We start from the raw sequence: 17,500 nt of genomic DNA on the forward strand, positions 1-17,500 counted from the left end.
TGGATCATATGGAGATGCAATTCCCAAGGCATGCAGCATAGTTCCCCTTACACACACACATACGAAGACACCCCCACCATCCACCCACCCACACACATGCACACACACACACACACACACACACCCTCTGTAGGGTTGCGGGCGTTAATCTTGGCTCCCATAAAATAGACAAACAGCTTTCCATTTATCTTGTCATCCCATGCAATGTATTCTATTACACTGAAATGGTGAAAATCAATAACTCTATTGAGGCTGATACACACACTGTATTATGGTGGCTTGGGAAAAGCCATCGCATAAACACCATGCGGCCTTGTCTGGCTTCATGACGGAACCACCGGTAAGCATCCTTTGAACAGAACAAAGGTCTCCAAACTGTCACTTTCAGATTGTAAAAGTTGTTTTTATTTTCCATTTCAAGCTACCTTCCCCTGCCTGCAGACATTAAATATATCCTTTGATTTGTTATTACGTAAGACTGCTCCTGTTCACAGCAGCATCTACACAGGCCACTTATGACATCTTCTTCAGATGTCTTTTGAACAGCAACTGAACAGTTTCCCCCATGTGAAGATAAGAGGTGTTATCTCTGAAAGAATATTATGATGGTCACCTATCAAAACGGTTGAATCACTGTCGCAATTGAAGGAAAAGTGTTGACAGTCGAGTTACCGGCTGGATGATACAGATGAGCCCAAATCAGTTTCATTTGATGCAGTCTGATGCTGAAATCCTCCTTTCCAGTAATGAGTGACTGTGCCTCTTACCAGATGTTACTCATAGCTTGAGTTATGATTTTTAGCAGATTGCTTCCCCAGTCTCAAACCCAGGATATCAAACTGACTCTAGCAGGGAGATTTCTTTGATTTCTTTTTTTTTTTATCAAACATCCTCTCCTTGTCGTCCCTGGGAATCAGTGCTGCTGAGATCCTTGATGCTGACAGAGATAGATGAGAGGCTCTGTGCCCTGCACAGCTGGGTCAAGGAGGCAAGGGACGGCAGAGCGCACTCCTCCGACCCCTAAAAACGTAACTTTCACCACAGAGTGCGACCCTAGCCCTCCGCTACCTTCTTCTCTCAGCCCTCCCCATGGAGATTTTAGTTCTGCATTTAATATTCCTCTTCTGCGAAGGTCTCAATTAACCAGAACCACAGGAAGTGGCTGACGAGAGACGCACACTGGCACTCGGAGAATGATGAGATCAGGGGTAAAGAGGCGGGTATTCTCTCACTGCCACGGTGCTTAAACGGCATCCCCATGCAATTAATTAAACAGAGGACAAGAGAAGAGGAAAGAAATCTCTTCTTACTGCTTCTTAATTTAGATGTATTAGATGTGTTTCTCCTCTCCTGTCCCTGACGACTGGTTTAAAGAAAGAGGTGTTTGCTCGTTCATTTGGAGCTGGGTAGGGGTGAGGTGTGAAGAGTGTGTGTGTGTGTGTGTGTGTGTGTGTGTGTTTGTGTCTGTGTGTGTGTCTGTGTGTGTGTGTGTGTGTCTGTGTGTGTGTCTGAAAGAAACACTTCTGACAGAAACACGGCTCTTTCTTCACCCCCTCTCCAGGCCAGGCTGATGCAACAGCAGGCTCAAACCCTCTGTGGCACGGTACGGTGCGGCACAACGCCGGAACCAGCTCCCACTCTGCAGTCAGCCGGATCACACCCCAACCACACACAGCTCGTAATTCCTGCCCTTGTTTATTGCAAAGGCAAACAGATACCATTTCGCTGACATCTAAAATTACAACCTGTCTGAACGTATTGTATCATTGTGCTACAGCTTGTGCTAATTTAAGTGTGACAAACTGCTGCTTTCACTGGGCCTTCACTGTGAGAACACAACTGCGGGATCATTAGCTCGCCCAGGGTCTGTGCTAACCCACACAACGGCAGGCCCGCGCTGTAATTGTAGATGCATGTGTGTGTGTGTGTGTCGGGGGAGGGGGGGGGCAGTGCAGCAAGCAGCCAGACGGCCCATAATCCTTGTGCCTTGTGTCTTGGGCTGCCTGTGCGTTAGGCCTGTAATTATTCATTCCCTATGTCAGTTTATGGTAATGCTTTCACTGGGGATCATTTATTTATGCATTTTTAAAAAGAAAAAATCCCCCTCCGAATGTTGAATTATTCATCGGGAACACAATTAGCAGAGGGGACAAACCACACAGTGTTTCAGTCATGGAGTATGTGCATGAAAAAGGGAAGACACCTTTCAAGGAGTATCTGCTGCTGGGTGCAGATAGTGGTTTAACACTCTCTCACACACATACATACACACACACACACACACACACACACACACACACACACACACACACACACACACACACACACACACGTGCGTACACACACACGCACACGCACACACACACCCACACACACACACACACACACACACACGTGCGTACACACACACGCACACGCACACACACACACACACACACACACACACACACACACACACACACACACACACACACACACACACACACACACAGATATAGACATTACCACAATGAAAGCTCTTTTGATAGCCTCTGCTGAAAATCACTGGCCTATTATATCAAAAATAAACAGCGATGAGAGTCTTTGTCACGCTTTCACGGCGCGTTTAGAAGGGCTTGATTCAACACACTCTTTTTGGAAAGGAAACTAACGGAGCACCGTGTCCCCTGATAGAAACCTATCATGACAGGCCAGTCAAACTGTTAGCGTGTTACTATCCAATGCAGTGAGTAATTAATTATGCTATCAGCTGCCATGGTGCATGGCCACGGGATTCATCCGCTTGGAGACAGTCAGTCGCTGACAGTTGGTGTAAAGTTATAATGAGGAGTGTCACCATAAGCCAGAGGAAGTGTGACTGGTGAGTGTTACAGCACATTGATCTGTGTGTGTGTGTGTTTGTGTGTGTGTGTGTGTGTGTGTATTTGTGTGTGTGTGTGTGTGTGTGTGCGTGCGTGTGTGTGTGTGTGTGCGTGTGCGTGTGTGTTTGTGGGTAACCATATGTGTGTGTGTGTGTGTGTGTGTGTGGTGTGTGTGTGTTTATGCATTCATGCAAGTGTGTGAGTCTGTGTGTGTGTGTGTGTGTGTGTGTGTGTGTGTGTGTATGTATCCTCATCCTCTATGCATCTGACACAGTTTCTTGTGTTCTGTCACGAGTGCGATCATCTTCAGTCCCCTGTAGCTGACCTCAGAGGTCAAGAAGCACCTACTGCCACACTGCCCACACCTCCTGCACACTAAAGCAACACTATGCAGTTTATAAAAAACATGCCTTAGAGTAACGGTTTCTAACTCATTTTTATAATACACTGATTTATGGAGGATGGTGTCTGGTACGTATAACTATGTTGCATATTGCAGGAACATTACCCTTTTGTCAGTTTTTCATGCACTGGATATCTCCTAAATGGGTATCAGTACATTAAACATTGACAACAAGGGGTTTAAATACCACATTTTTACATTGTATTGCTTTAAACTCATGGATGGCAGTTAAATCAGTCCCTGTACAGTCACCTTAAACTCTCGATTTCTCTGTCTGTCTGTCTGTGTTTCCCTAGTTTGGGAGAACAGAAGTGATCGACAACACACTGAACCCAGACTTTGTCAGGAAGTACATCCTGGACTACTTCTTTGAGGAGAAGCAGAATCTACGTTTTGACATGTGAGTTATTCTGTTTGATCAGAGAACTGCACTGGGGACTTTCTGGGATGGAGCTCCGAGTTGTTTTAAGATTTATTCTTCCCTCTTCTCTCTCTCATACTTTTACTTCCCTCTCTCTCTCGCTCTCTCTCTCTGTCTTTCTCTCTACCCCTTGTCCCTTCATTTCTATCTGCCTTACTGTAACTCAATTTGTTTCTCCCTCTGCCATTGTCTCTCTGTTTCTCTTTCACACACTTCCTTATCTCTCCTCTCTCTCTCTCTCCCTCCTCCCTCTCTCCTCTGCCTGGTGTTCCATCTGGGTCGTCTCTCTGTGTAATAATGAATAGCCTATCTGTATTGATTGTCATGTGTTGGCAGTAGGATTTGTAAAAGGGTGATGAAATTTTGATGTGGTTTGCTTCCCTCCACCATCTCTCTCTTTCTCTCCCCACACTGACGCTTAAAGAAAAATGCCCACGTCTCTCTGCGGGCTCATTTCAACTGATGGAGCCTCAGCTTCCTGCTCCTGCCCCTCCCTCTTCCATGCCTTCTCCTCCTCCATCACTTCTATGCTTCCTCCTACTCCACCTCCTCCTCCTCTCTCCCTCTATCCTTACTTCTCCTTCACATTCTTCCTCTTGTTTGTATTCCTCCTTGTCCTGCTCACTCCTCCGCCATTTGCTTTTATCTGTTTCTCCATCTTCACCTCCTTTATCCCTCCATTTCCTCCTGCTCCATCTATCCCTGCACATCATGCTCCTCCTCCTTTCTCTAGTCTTACTTCTCCACCCCTTCCCTCCACCTCTGTTTATCCCTCTTCACTTTTCTCTCATTCCCTTTTTCCTTTTCTCTTCTTCCTCTTCTCCACCCATCCTTTCTTACTTTTCCTCCACCCCTTCACCCCTCCTCCTCCTCCTCCTCTCCCTCATCACCGCCCACCCCTTCCCCGTGGGTGAAAGGGTTATTTCTGTATTGGCCCGAGGTGTGAGAGTCTCAGCTCTGCTCCTTATTAACGCTCCACCAGAACCGCCCGCTGCTGGAGTGCTCTCCTTTATACCAATCATCACGCTGGGCTTTGATCACGTCGCATGTTTCTGCACGTACATCAGCCGGACGCCTCTCCACTTCGCTCCCTCAGCCACACAGAGATCGCCACACAGCCAGACCCTTAACCTCTTATTGAAGTCTGCATTACCTCATCGTCTCAGAGGATTTACCTTAAACTTAATGACTTTTTTCCAAGGTCTTCTTCGTCTTTATGTCCGAGGCATTGTGCTCTGGGTAACGGATTATATTATACTCTCTTGCTCCCGTGGTTGCCATGTTAATGTTCCCTTCTCCTGGCCACTGGAAATTTAATTAGATTTTTTCCTAGCCTTCGCTGAGGGAATGTAAACATTTCTATCTGAGGTGTGGAGACTTCTACTACTGTGATAGGAGGTAGAGACAGACTTCAGTGAATGGCATAATTAAAATGGCATGACAGAAATTAAATGAACAAAATTTACAAATTAACAACCAGCTGTATTTTCATTTAAAACTTTGAACGTCATTGATCGTTTCTTCAATGTATTTCTGTCCATCAAACTTTCATTGTGATTGTTGAAAAGCAATCCACTGACAGGGGTTGTTGTCAGATGCACCCCGCTCCCTTCATTTACTGCTGTAGTTCCAGGTTGAGAACTTCAACACCACCATCACCCAAGCCCTATAAATATCTTTGGGTGGATTTCAGAATAGGACGGGTCAATACTGTGCTCTTTGTGAACTAGAGCAAAAGTTTCGAGTTTAGGGGCCTCTTCTTCTTACAGCTGGTGTGTGTGTGTGTGTGTGTGTGTGTGTGTGTGTGTGTGTGTGTGTGTGTGTGTGTGTGTGTGTGTGTATGTGTGTGTGTGTGTGTGTCTATCTGTGTGTGTGTTTTGTTTTTGCTCCAGATATGACATCGACTCTAAAAGCCCAGACCTGTCCAAACATGTGAGTAGCCTTGTCCCTTGCATCGATCTGTGCTGTAGGGTGGCTGGATCAAAGTACACTCTGCTCCCCCAGAGCACACCAAATATCTCTCTCTCTTTCTCTCTCTCTCTCTGTCTTTCTCAGAAGCATGCCCCGCTCCTGCTCTTGGTTCTATGCAAGCATGACACAAACACCGCCATCAGCAGGTTCAGATATATAGGCTATATTTGAGTGATTCTTCTCTCCATGGTCCCCCTAATTGACATTAACTTCATACTTTTGTTAGCATGCAGCAAACAAACCATAAACCTTGGCTTTATAAATTGCACATGCCTTATCAATACTTAAAGTCACTGATGCATTAAGCAATGTTAATTAAGGCAGCCATGTTGGGAAGTTTTATGTCTCCGGGTGTGATTAGTAGGGTCTCATTTTCAGGCTTGCCATCACATTCCAGTAGTAGTAAATATAAAGTCCAGATAGCAGCTGTGTGAGAGGTAGTTTGGGCACAGAGCTGTTCAGAGTGGAATGGCCTTTTTGTGTACTGTAGGGTTTTCTGATAGCACTGTTAATGAACATTCATTTTTAACTCAATGCTATTGGGACCTATCCCATTAAGACCTATCATTGCACCGTTAATCAAAGCTTACAAATCCCCAGTGTGTTTAGCTGTTTGGTTATGGATTATCATGGCCATACGTCGAATGTAGTGGAAGAAAATGTAATTTAATGGAGATTCTCTCACATGCTGTAATCGTCTGTTGGTAATATAACAGTACTTGGTAATTACTGATTAAAAAGTAATGATGCTTTGATAATGTCACCTGTGTCATCTAGCACCGCATATAATATATGGGCTTAAAGTAATGGTTTCCATATACCAAATACTCTCACTGCATGGTCCTTGTTACTTTCCACTATTGGTCTTATTTATGATTTACATTTGATTTTATTTCAGTTGGTAATGGTCAGAATTCAAACATAAACATCAAAAAGTCTCTTAAAGTATCTCTCTCTCTTTTCCATTCTCTCTCTCTATCTCTCTCTCACACACACATACACACACTCTCAAGTGTGAACCCTTGTTCTTAGTTTTTACAATGGTCTTGTATTTTGGTGTAGTCCCTTTTTTCTTTCTGTTCTATGATATTGTTGTTGTTGTTGTTGTTGTTTTTGCTGCTACCTGCCCTCCCTTCTGGAAGCCCACCGACTTCAACGTACGTGTCAGCCTCTCTAGTCTCTCTTACTGTACACTACCAGAGGTCAAGCACCACTCTAATGGATGTGTTTGTTCCTTTGTCTGCCCCTGTTTCCATGGACTACAATTCCCACAATGCAATACCCCCCGCCCTACCACCTTTATATTCAACTGCTGACCCTCCAGCAGGACTTCCTGGGTCAGGCCTTCTGCACTCTGGGTGAGATAGTTGGTTCGCCGGCCAGTCGCCTGGAAAAGCCTCTGGGGTAAGGAAGCTAATGCACTCACTTACTCTCCGAGCCACAATGGCCGACACACACACAATTACTTCATGAGCCACTGTGACTCCTGCAGGACTGTGTGGCTCTATCTAAGTGAGATGAAAACCTTTTCCTGTGATAGGCACAGGCTTACTGCTGCACACAGTTGGGGAATCGGTTGACCTACATAAGTGAGATGTAGCGCATATCCTCTAGCCACTCACATCTCTAGGTACTCAACACATCAGCAGAACTCAATAAGATAAAGATATTAAAAATATTTCATTTCTACTAACTTATTCAGTAGACACTTTTTATCATGACTAATACTCTCAGCAAATAGAAAGCATATAGCACATATGCTTCCTTGATTGTGAACCCTTGACCTATGCCATCTAACCAGCAGGTGCTACATTAGCTTAAATGCTGTTTGTGGCCCATCACAGTTCATCATGGACATTAGTTTGAGTCCCCAAACTTATTCTGTGCAGGCCGGGCGCTGATGTAGCCTCAGGAGTGGCGCTGTGCTGGCCTCCTGCCAAAAAAGTGCTGGTAGGGTTTCAGCTGTGGAGAGATGATGGATCATCTGGCCCAGGCTTCCCATCTGTGGGGCACATTTAGCTCAACAGATGAGGCCAGTCAGTGTTGATGGGTATGTCTAATTGAACTCTACCAGAGGCTTCCTCTCCGCAATTAGGGCCATTAGGAAATTAAGTGAGCCAATCGCAGACCGGGCCAACTCAGCAGGTATCATTCCTGGACAGATTGAGCGGAAACAAATGCATACTGTTATGGGCTGAGAGAAAATATGCTGTATGTCTACACACACACCACACACACACACACACACACACACACACAGACGCACACACACACAGACGCACACATTGACTTTATTCAACAAAAAGATAAACTAGATATTTCATAGGTGTCCAAATGCAGTCAATTTCACTCTCCTACAGACTGAACAGAATTTGATGCACTGTTACGGGCTGACATGAAAAATATGAACCACATACTGTATCCACACTGACTTCAGATGCTCGCCACTACATTGAAAGGCCTAGATTGGGTATTTCATAGTAGAAGTGACAGAGAATCAACAAAGAAAAGTCCCCATGATCCATACACAATGCTAAAGCTCTGAGGAGCTGAGGATTTACTAACGTAGAGAAAGGAGAAGGCGATTGGAAATCCATACCCTGCACCGTGAGCCAGAGTGTGGAATAGAGTTCCCTGGGCTGTTTGTTTGTGACCCGGTAAGCCCTAAGGCCTCAGGCTTTTAATCAGGCGTTTACAGGCAGTGTTGACCAGCAGGCTCCCTTATAATGGGTCTCTGGTGAACGGTAAAGCCAGAGCGGTGTGTGGCACGTGTGTTGGTTTGTGATTTCAGGGGTCCTGGTAGAAATGGGGTGTGTTTTTGTGTGTGTGTGTGTGTGTGTGTGTGTGTGTGTGTGTGTGTGTGTGTGTGTGTGTGTGAATGTCTCTCTCTCTCTCTCTCTCTCTCTGTATTATGTGTGTGATTCTGAGAGAGATGGATGAGAGAAAGAGAGGTGAGAGAGAGACAGAGGACCAGTGGCCCTCCAGTAATGGGCTCCTCTGTGGTGATGTCCAGATGGAGACAGTAATGGGATTGGAGGAACTTTACAGCTTCTAGGAGGATTTATGTGGCTTCGGTTGCTTCTCCAGCGGGTGTAGATGTGGTCTGTGGGTGTAGATGTGGCCGGTGGGTGTAGATGTGGCCTGTGTGTTAATATGAGGGAAAGGAGAGGGGATTTCCCTCCTGGGGCAGGATTTTATTAGTTAGAGGAGCCAATGGGAAATCTGCTGTCATTGTTTAAAAGAGATCAGAGCCCTGAAGTCAATGTGTGAATGATCCTGTTTTAAAACATCAAGTCAGCCTACCTTCACATATATAATGACTGTCTCTGCTGCGCTCTCTCTCTCTCTCCTCCAATATAGCTTCTTCCATCCTACCAGTGAATCCATCCCAATTCACGACTACTCTGTCACAGCACTTCTAGTCCCAGTGCAGGCAATCTCTTATTTGGGATTAGATTCTCTTTCTGTGTGTTTCCTGTTGTTTCTCTCATCGTCACCACGACTGTTGTCTATCCTGCCACATATAAATTAATCTAAAGGAATCTCAATTGAAGAGGGCACGCAGGGTGCATGTATTTGGCTGAAAATAGCTGTGTTTTGATGCATTGCACTGGTCAGTATTTTTGTTTGAGGAGCGATAAGTCCTGAAAGGTTGGTTGTGATGTCTTGTTTGCTCTAGCAGGTTCTGTGACGATGAGTCATTGGGGCAGCTTGTGGGGATCTTCTCTTTTCTATCAGGTCTATTTGATCAGGACCTGCCCAAATCTGATTGTGGAGTATTGACTTACTCACTTCGGCTGGTGCGAAATCAAACCTGTCCACGGAGCTTCTCAATTGCAGCCCCGTCCCCACCCCCCACCGCTATAGGGAGAGAGCAGGGGGTGGGTGGATGTCTCTCTGCAAAGAAAAACCTTTACCATCCATCACAGTCAATGTGCGTACACTATAGCATGCTGTGGAAATGCATTCATGTAGTTAATTACACACTAAAGTACACACACACACACACACACACACATACACACAAAACAAAACACTTTCTCAAAAAACACTCTCCTTCACATTAAAGCCAATAAAGCTGTCATATTTTATAGTAACCTGATGCATTGTGCATAGTATACTCTTATTTCAAAGTGATTCTGTTCTAGCTGTGCTCTGTGGCAGCACATTCCTTTCCATTTAATCGTGAGCCAAGTGAGTTGCTCTCTCTGCAGTGCTAAACCCCCTTTGACGTTGAAGAATGCTATTAGAATTGTCTCCTTAATTCCAAATGGCAATCAACACTCCAAGCATCTGATCCCAAATGTACAATTGCAGTACACAAAACAAGTGCAGACATAGGTTTTCCAGTCACAACAAGCGGGCCAAGCCCTGTCTCTTTGTTGTTGGTAGGACTCACACCGCACACGGCCGGTGGCAGTGGCACAAACCAAGGAAAACCTTCCTGGCGGCCTTTATCATAACTTTCCTTCAAAAAAGGATTCATCCTCTCCACTCCTGTAAAGGATTGTGGGTGATGAAAACCGTGGAACGGCCATTGGGTGCCCAGCAACCTCTGCACAAACAGCTGCAGTAAAACCCAGGCTATCCATTTTAGGCAGCGTCTGACATGCTTGCCCAATCCACATTTTAGCAGGCTCGACAGAAGTGGTCACATGTTGTATCTTGTTAAAGATCATTTCCTCGCCTTCAACATCACAAACAGACTGGATGTGGTTTGTAACCGGCAGAATTTGTTCATTTAAACAAGTTGGCATCGGCTCAGATCTTGCACATTGGGCACTCCTTATTTCATCCTGAGCCTTCTCCACCTTTAGCGACTTCTCCTTCTCTGCTAAAGCATATATTTTAGCCTTAAGCTCAGACAATTCTCTCTTGAGCGCATCAACTCTTTCTGCCGCCTCCTTATTCTCGGCTGCCTTGCGGCTAAGCATGGCTTGATTCAAGATGACTAAAGACAATGGCAGCTTATTTCTATCGGCCATAGGCCACAAATTATCATCATCATTCACAATGCCATATTTCATTTCAATCCTATTCTCGGTCTCCTCCATCCTGAGATGACCGTTCAAAAAATCTCTCACCGTTGTAACTATTTCATCTTCACTAACTTGGGGCGGTGCCATCCCACCTTTCTCAGTTGTAGGGATCTGGCTGGCACAGGCCCTGTTCCTTTTACTGAACATTGTGTTAGTTAGTTAGATGAAATGAAAGTTAAAATGAAATGCTAGATATCCAACAAGATGTTAGTGGTAGGCTACGTAGCCTACTTCAAGCATCACTGCTTACCCTTGAGATGTTAACATTAAGCTTTGCATTCTGGTTTTTCTTTTTTTTCATTTTGTGGAAGTTTTGAGATAGATTTTTATCTCTTGGCTAATTTAGTAGTGGTGACTGACTAAATTAGAGGCTAACTGTAGCTTAAGGCTAAGTTAGAGTTTGTAGCTACTGTTTTATGTGCTTGTTAGTATTTCCCGCTGCGCTGTAAGACAGCGTTTCAAGTCTTATTCTGTAGTTCTATGGTGCAGGGTGTGAGGCTGTAACAAAGAATGACTGGATTTGGTGTGGTGCATAGCTGAGGCTAGGCAGGCATATTGTTTTGCTGCGAGGCAGGAGAAATTTGATAGTGCACAGTTTTTATGTGCTTGTTAATATTTTGCGCTGGGCTGTAAGACTGCGCACAAGTCTTATCCTGAATGGATTTGGTGTGGCGTCAGCCGAGGCTGGACGGGCATATTGTACGCAGCAAGACAGGAGAAATTTAATAGTGCACGGGCTAACTATAGCGGTCGCTAAGTTAGAGGCTATCATTAGGAATGTTCATTCTATGATAGAGTTTTGTTACTGTTGTATCCACATAGTGTTTTTGGCGGAGTCTTTCATATGCCGGATAATATTTCTTGCTGGGCTGCAACCTGCGTGCGCTTTACAGCACTAATCAGACAGGTGATTATTGATCAGGGTACAGCGTTTTGAATTGCGCAGTTTTCAGACTCGCCGAGAATGCAGCTCAGTTCGAAGTGTGAAATGTCATTTCTGACACACAATTTGTTTTAAAATGCTTAAATAGGCCTACAACGTCAAAATAGTTGTATACACACAAAACATGTAGGACTGTTGGCTTCTAGACAGCTGCAGGCAAAACTTCTTCTTGCTCAACCCACTGGTATACTCTAGTCAAATTATAACCCAAAAACAGCAAATTTCTGTTCTATTTTGTAGCATGAATAATTAAAAACGACTCACCGTTGAAACAGGCTGTTGTCCTCTTCAGGATGAATCTTGTTTTCCTTATTTCACGTACAACTGGGTGGAAACACCAACTGAAGAATGCTATTAAAATTGTCTCCTTAATTCCAAATGGAGACACAGTTGACCGAGTAGATTGCAGTGTAGTTAAGAGCAGGTAAAACTTGAGGCTGGCTTGCGAAAGAATAGTTCTTTATTCTGGATGTAACAACAGAGTTCTGGTAACCCTGTTGTAAGCACAGCACAGCACAGTGTTGCAAGGTGAAGCCAAGGTAGGAAACTGAAGCAAAGATCTGGGAAACTTCTGGCTAATTATAATACCAGAATATACATTCACGTCTGGGGTCAAATTGGAGGGGGGGAAACAGACAGTGATATAGCCTTATTCAATTAAGACGTCTTGTGGGGGAACAATTAGTTAGGTACAGCATTTGCTATTGTAAGGTGACAACATGCTGTCTGCTTACAATAAACATCCTGTCCTCGCAGTTTCTGCAGTATTAAACAAAGAACCAAAAGAATGACATACAGAAAACCACTAAAATCTAACAACGTGATTGATATGAGCCAATGAAAGCTGAAACTCTTAAACACACCGTTTCATTATGGCGAGGTGACAGATGGTGCCGTATGTTTGCAGTTAACAGGACAGGTATGGACTGAGTGGGTTGCCAAACACTACTGCCAATTACAATTAGGAAGAGGTTTGTTTCATCTTCACTTCAGACATGGAGGACTTTCTCAGGAAAATCACAGGAGCCTGAGCTGGGCTGCTGGCTAGGTGATTCTGTCGGTTTTGTTTATTTATTTATTTATTTATTTATTTATTTATTTATTTCGCTGTTGACCAAAAAGAATAGGTTTCATCTTAACAAGAGGCAGGGATGGGAGTTGTGCCACACTGTTATGCAAGCGATGCTGACAGGCTCCACTCCTTCTCTTAGGAGAACGGAACCCATTTTGTATCACAGCCCACACTGGCACAATTAGAGCGAAGCTAATGTTTATGGACTTTATTGAGTTTTTAGTGTCTGTACACTACTGAGTAATCCCATCAGCATCCCCCCCACCCCACAAATGGAAAATAGTGACTTCATCAATACTAAGTTGTCCTGCCTGGTGTTATTATACTCTACCCAAGGACAGTAGGGATGGGATGGAAAACGGCAGGGAAAAATATTGCTGATCAAAGGAGTGTTAGCTACTTGGTATGCGCCTCCAGTGCCTGTGTGCCTCGTCATTATGAATCCATATTATGCTGATGCCCAAACTATTGCACAGCTTGCTCCTGTTTCTCAATCTTCTGTAGAGGTGCCCTTCTGAAGTTGGTATTTCCTTGGAACTGCCTTGCCTTCTTCCGCTGCTTTCCTACGCTGCCTTTGTCTTCAGTGGGTTTTAGTTTCCTCTGTCAGCTGAAACTCTAAAGTCAGAGCGTGCTGTAAGACAGATAGGGGGTTTTCATCTAATATATGCAGATGGCTGTAAGAAATGTTTCGTAATGATGCAAACCATGCTGTCTTTTTCCATTTACAGTAAAAGCCCCCAAAAGGAATACATTGCTCACATTCCTGTCTCTGTAAATACTGAGGGAAACCAGAGACTTGGCCAGAGACATATACTATTCCATCAACACATTTTCTCAGGGGCATGGAAGGGAGCTATCATAATTTGATTGGCTGTTGAGTTCAAACATCGACATTTCCCCACAATCGCGGACTGTATGCGTATGGAGTTGTGTTGCGTCCAGCGTTCGGTCATTGAGGTTAATGGGGTGGAGGGGAGATACTGTATTCCGGCCCCAGCCTTTGGTTGATATTGCAGATGTGTGGTCTGGCTCCAACCCCCCCCCCCCATGTTGCATTGTGGCATTTCCAGAATGGCAACAAGCTTTGAGGCTGTGTGCTTTTGGTGCATTGTGATGAGACTCACTCACTTAGCTTCAGTGGGGAGGGGGACTCTATTATGCTTCAGAGCAGAGGAGTTATACAGAGCGGGTCTAACATGGATCTGGTGTAGTTCTGGCACAGGTACGCCTGCCGGAGTAGGGCCGGATCTGGGCAGGATTAGGGCCAACCCCAATCCAGCTCTGGGCCACAGTCGAGGACTAATAGTGTTATTGCTGCAGAGATGGGGGAAAGGCTCTGATAAGATCCCAAGAGACAGCTATCCTTCCCCAGCTAAACAAGCAACAGCATGCAGCTTTTGATGTTGTTGAACAACCACACACACCAATCTTCACTCAAACAAATATGCATACACGGTGAACTGCAAATCTCAAACAGGTACACATAGTCCACAAATACACCCATTGCATTGTCTAAACACACACACACACACACACACACACACACACACACACACACACACACACACACACACACACACACACACACACACACACACAGACGAGTGCCTCCTGGTTTGAAATGATGTAACAGAATTAGAGCAGTGAATGCCATCAGTTGTAGCAGCAGGTGAGAGCGGCAGGATGCAGACAGCACGGTCCGAGAAGAGAGCGCTGTGTGTAAGAGGATTAGTCAATCAAATGATGCCAGGGCCATTTCTCCGTGACCCCTCCACTTCATATTTCACCGTAAGTGTCGTTGTTTACCCAGCAGAGGCTGACGGAGTCACATTACACACATTACACATAAAGGCACAGACACAAACATAGATAGACAGAAACACACACACACACACACACACACACAGATATCAGCATATATATATATATATATATATATATATATATATATATATATATATATATATAAAGTTTCTTTGTTGTTATTGTTATACTATGATATAGTGTACATCTACACATAGACACCTAGTTTTATTTTTGTGTCTTATTCCATGTTCCCTCCATACTTTGTATGACTGCTTTGGCAATATGAATGTCTTATTTGTCATGCCAATAAAGCATTTTGAATTTGAATTTGAGAGAGAGAGAGAGAGATTCCTCTTTGAGGTTAAGAGAGGGAAGCCATGTTTTCACTCTGTTTGATATGACTGTATGTTTGGTACTGTATGTATCTGGCACCTGGCTCCCACCAGGGCTTCAGGATTTCCATAAGCAGGCAAACACTGCTGGGCTATAAGTCATATATTTAATGAAAGTGCACAGCGGGGGATTGACCTCCACACTCTGGATGACCTTACTTCTGCGAGTGGCCAATGGTGTTGGTAAACTGCGTTGTTACTGTAGGTGCCACATTGTGAACACAAATGCAACCCAGGCTGGGTTTTAGCTGGATATAAATTCTGGGAAATACCTTATTACTTTATTGGAGAACATCTGTTCAGGTTTTTCAGTAATATCTGATTATGTCATTGGGAAATACCTGATTATGACATCGGTAAATAATACCTTATCTTATTGGCAAACACATTTGTATCATACTGGCAAGTATACCTATTTTACGTCAAAGATAAAATCCCTGTAGAGTGGCCTTTTTCAGATCCCAGGTGATGTGCAGAAATATCAGACTTCAAAAAATAGAGACTATCACCTCACACTGGTCTGATATTAGGATGTTTTTTTTGTGAACTAGTAAACAGTTGCTAATATTAGACCAGTGTGCAGTGAGAATCTCTACGTTTGAAAGACCTATTTTACTGCCTTTATTTGTAAATTGGACAATATCACTTTGGCATGTTGAGGCACTGGACAGAGTAATGGATCTGGACTGAAAGCAAAAAAAGAAGAGCTGTGGGGGGAACTGTGGCACAACTGGCTCTAATATAATAAATACCACATTCGTGGACCTGGCTCTGATATACAGTACATAATAAATACCACATTTGTGGACCTGGCTCTAATATATGGTTAGCGCTTCGGACTTGTAACCGAGGGTTGCCGGTTCGAACCCCGACCAGTAGGCACGGCTGAAGTGCCCTTGAGCAAGGCACCTAACCCCTCACTGCTCCCCGACCGCCGCTGTTGTTGCAGGCAGCTCACTGCGCCGGGATTAGTGTGTGCTTCACCTTACTGTGTGTTCACTGTGTGCTGAGTGTGTTTCACTAATTCACAGATTGGGATAAATGCAGAGGCCAAATTTCCCTCACGGGATCAGAAGAGTATATATACTATATATACTATATACTTATATATATATATATATATATAATAAATACCACGTTCGTGGACCTGACTCTAATATATATAATAAATACCACGCTCGTGGACCTGGCTCTAATATATATAATAAATACCACACTCTTGGACCTGGCTTCGAGTCTGACCCGGCTCAGCTGTGTGGAAATTCAAACAGCCTGCCAACTAAACTTTAACCCATACAGAATTTTGGGCTCCGCTACCAATTCTGTTCTTCTCCGTCCTAATATATACCCCCCCCCCCCCCCATCCACCCAACCACACACACACAATTTGCCCTCTGGGGTGACTGGCAGTGGGCTCTGTTGCATATCAGTGTTGCTCCACACACTCTGTTTGCCTTGCCTTTAAATCCAAGTGAGAGCCTTTCGCCCAGCTGCCTTAATCCCTTTGTAACCAGCCGTTAATGTTGGTGTGTTTCAGAGGGTGTGAAGAGGTATGTGTGTGTGTGTGTGTGTGTGTGTGTGTGTGTGTGTGTTTTGTGGGGCTTGTGGGGTTATCTCAGTGAGGCCAGCCTGTTTGCATCCAGCTTTGATAGGCTGGGCTGGGCTTGGCTCCACTTCAGTCATTTGAGTGGAAAGACTCTGGCTCTGTTGCTGCGTGGACCACACACACGTGCCACACATGGGGCACATACAGGTCACATACGGGTCACATGTGGGCCACACGGGCCACATAAGAGCCACATATCAGTCAGATCAAGGCAACATACAGGCCACATACAGTACAGGCCACATACGGGTCACATATGGGCCACACGTGCCACATACACACTGTTTGCGTGCTATATTAGCACATAAGCATAACCCCTCCCCCCATGCCACAGCCGAACTGTGGCCACACTTATACCTTTTCTTAATATAGTTATATATATAGATATATAGATATATATTGACTTTATTCTTGCACTGTTGCACTGTTGGACTTACTCATTTGCACCATCATCATGACACTCACTCACACAGAGCACCTTACCTTACCTTACTATGCACAGAGAATCACAGGCTCAGTCCCTGCCTCAGTCATTGCAAGCGCCTCTTGATTGATTAATCACCCACTATGTGGATACTGTTTTTAGAATTGATTTAGATTAAGTGTTATTTAGTATAATTTGTATTTTAGTATATTTAGTATATCCTTTATCTTCTACTGTCCTTATTGCTTAGTTGTGTTTTTTATATTACATACTTTGAATTACTTTTTTCTGCTGTTAGTGAATGTGTGTGTGATGTCTGTATGCTACTGAGACCTTGAATTTCCCCTGGGGATCAATAAAGTATCTATCTATCTATCTATCTACAGGCCACATACTGTACAGGTCACATATGGACGATATACAGGCCACATGTGGGTCAGGTCCAGGCCAGATGCAGGTCGGCTCCAGTGTGGTGGCATTTGTGATTCTTGGGGCCTACGCCAATTGGTGGCGTCTGAGCTTGTCAAAGCATGCTTGTATTTCCTTTGACCGGGGCAATGTC

The 17,500-nt window shown here is 44.4% G+C and overlaps 1 protein-coding gene across 3 annotated transcripts in view; it reads left to right on the forward strand.

Moving 5' to 3' along the window:
• cpne5a (copine Va) overlaps positions 1 to 17,500 on the forward strand; it is a 97,969-nt gene that overhangs the window by 26,306 nt on the left and 54,163 nt on the right. The window contains exons 4-7 of one of the 3 annotated variants that reach the window (XM_042098829.1): positions 3,561 to 3,664; positions 5,578 to 5,617; positions 6,799 to 6,813; positions 6,981 to 7,060. In XM_042098829.1, coding sequence (XP_041954763.1) covers positions 3,561 to 3,664; positions 5,578 to 5,617; positions 6,799 to 6,813; positions 6,981 to 7,060 — 239 coding nt within the window. Of the gene's footprint in view, positions 1 to 3,560; positions 3,665 to 5,577; positions 5,618 to 6,564; positions 6,814 to 6,980; positions 7,061 to 17,500 lie in introns of those variants that run through there. The other 2 variants (XM_042098830.1, XM_042098831.1) reach the window with 2 other exon arrangements.

The sequence above is a fragment of the Alosa sapidissima genome, chromosome 7 (genome assembly GCF_018492685.1).
Source record: "Alosa sapidissima isolate fAloSap1 chromosome 7, fAloSap1.pri, whole genome shotgun sequence".
NCBI classification, from domain to species: Eukaryota; Metazoa; Chordata; class Actinopteri; order Clupeiformes; family Clupeidae; genus Alosa; species Alosa sapidissima.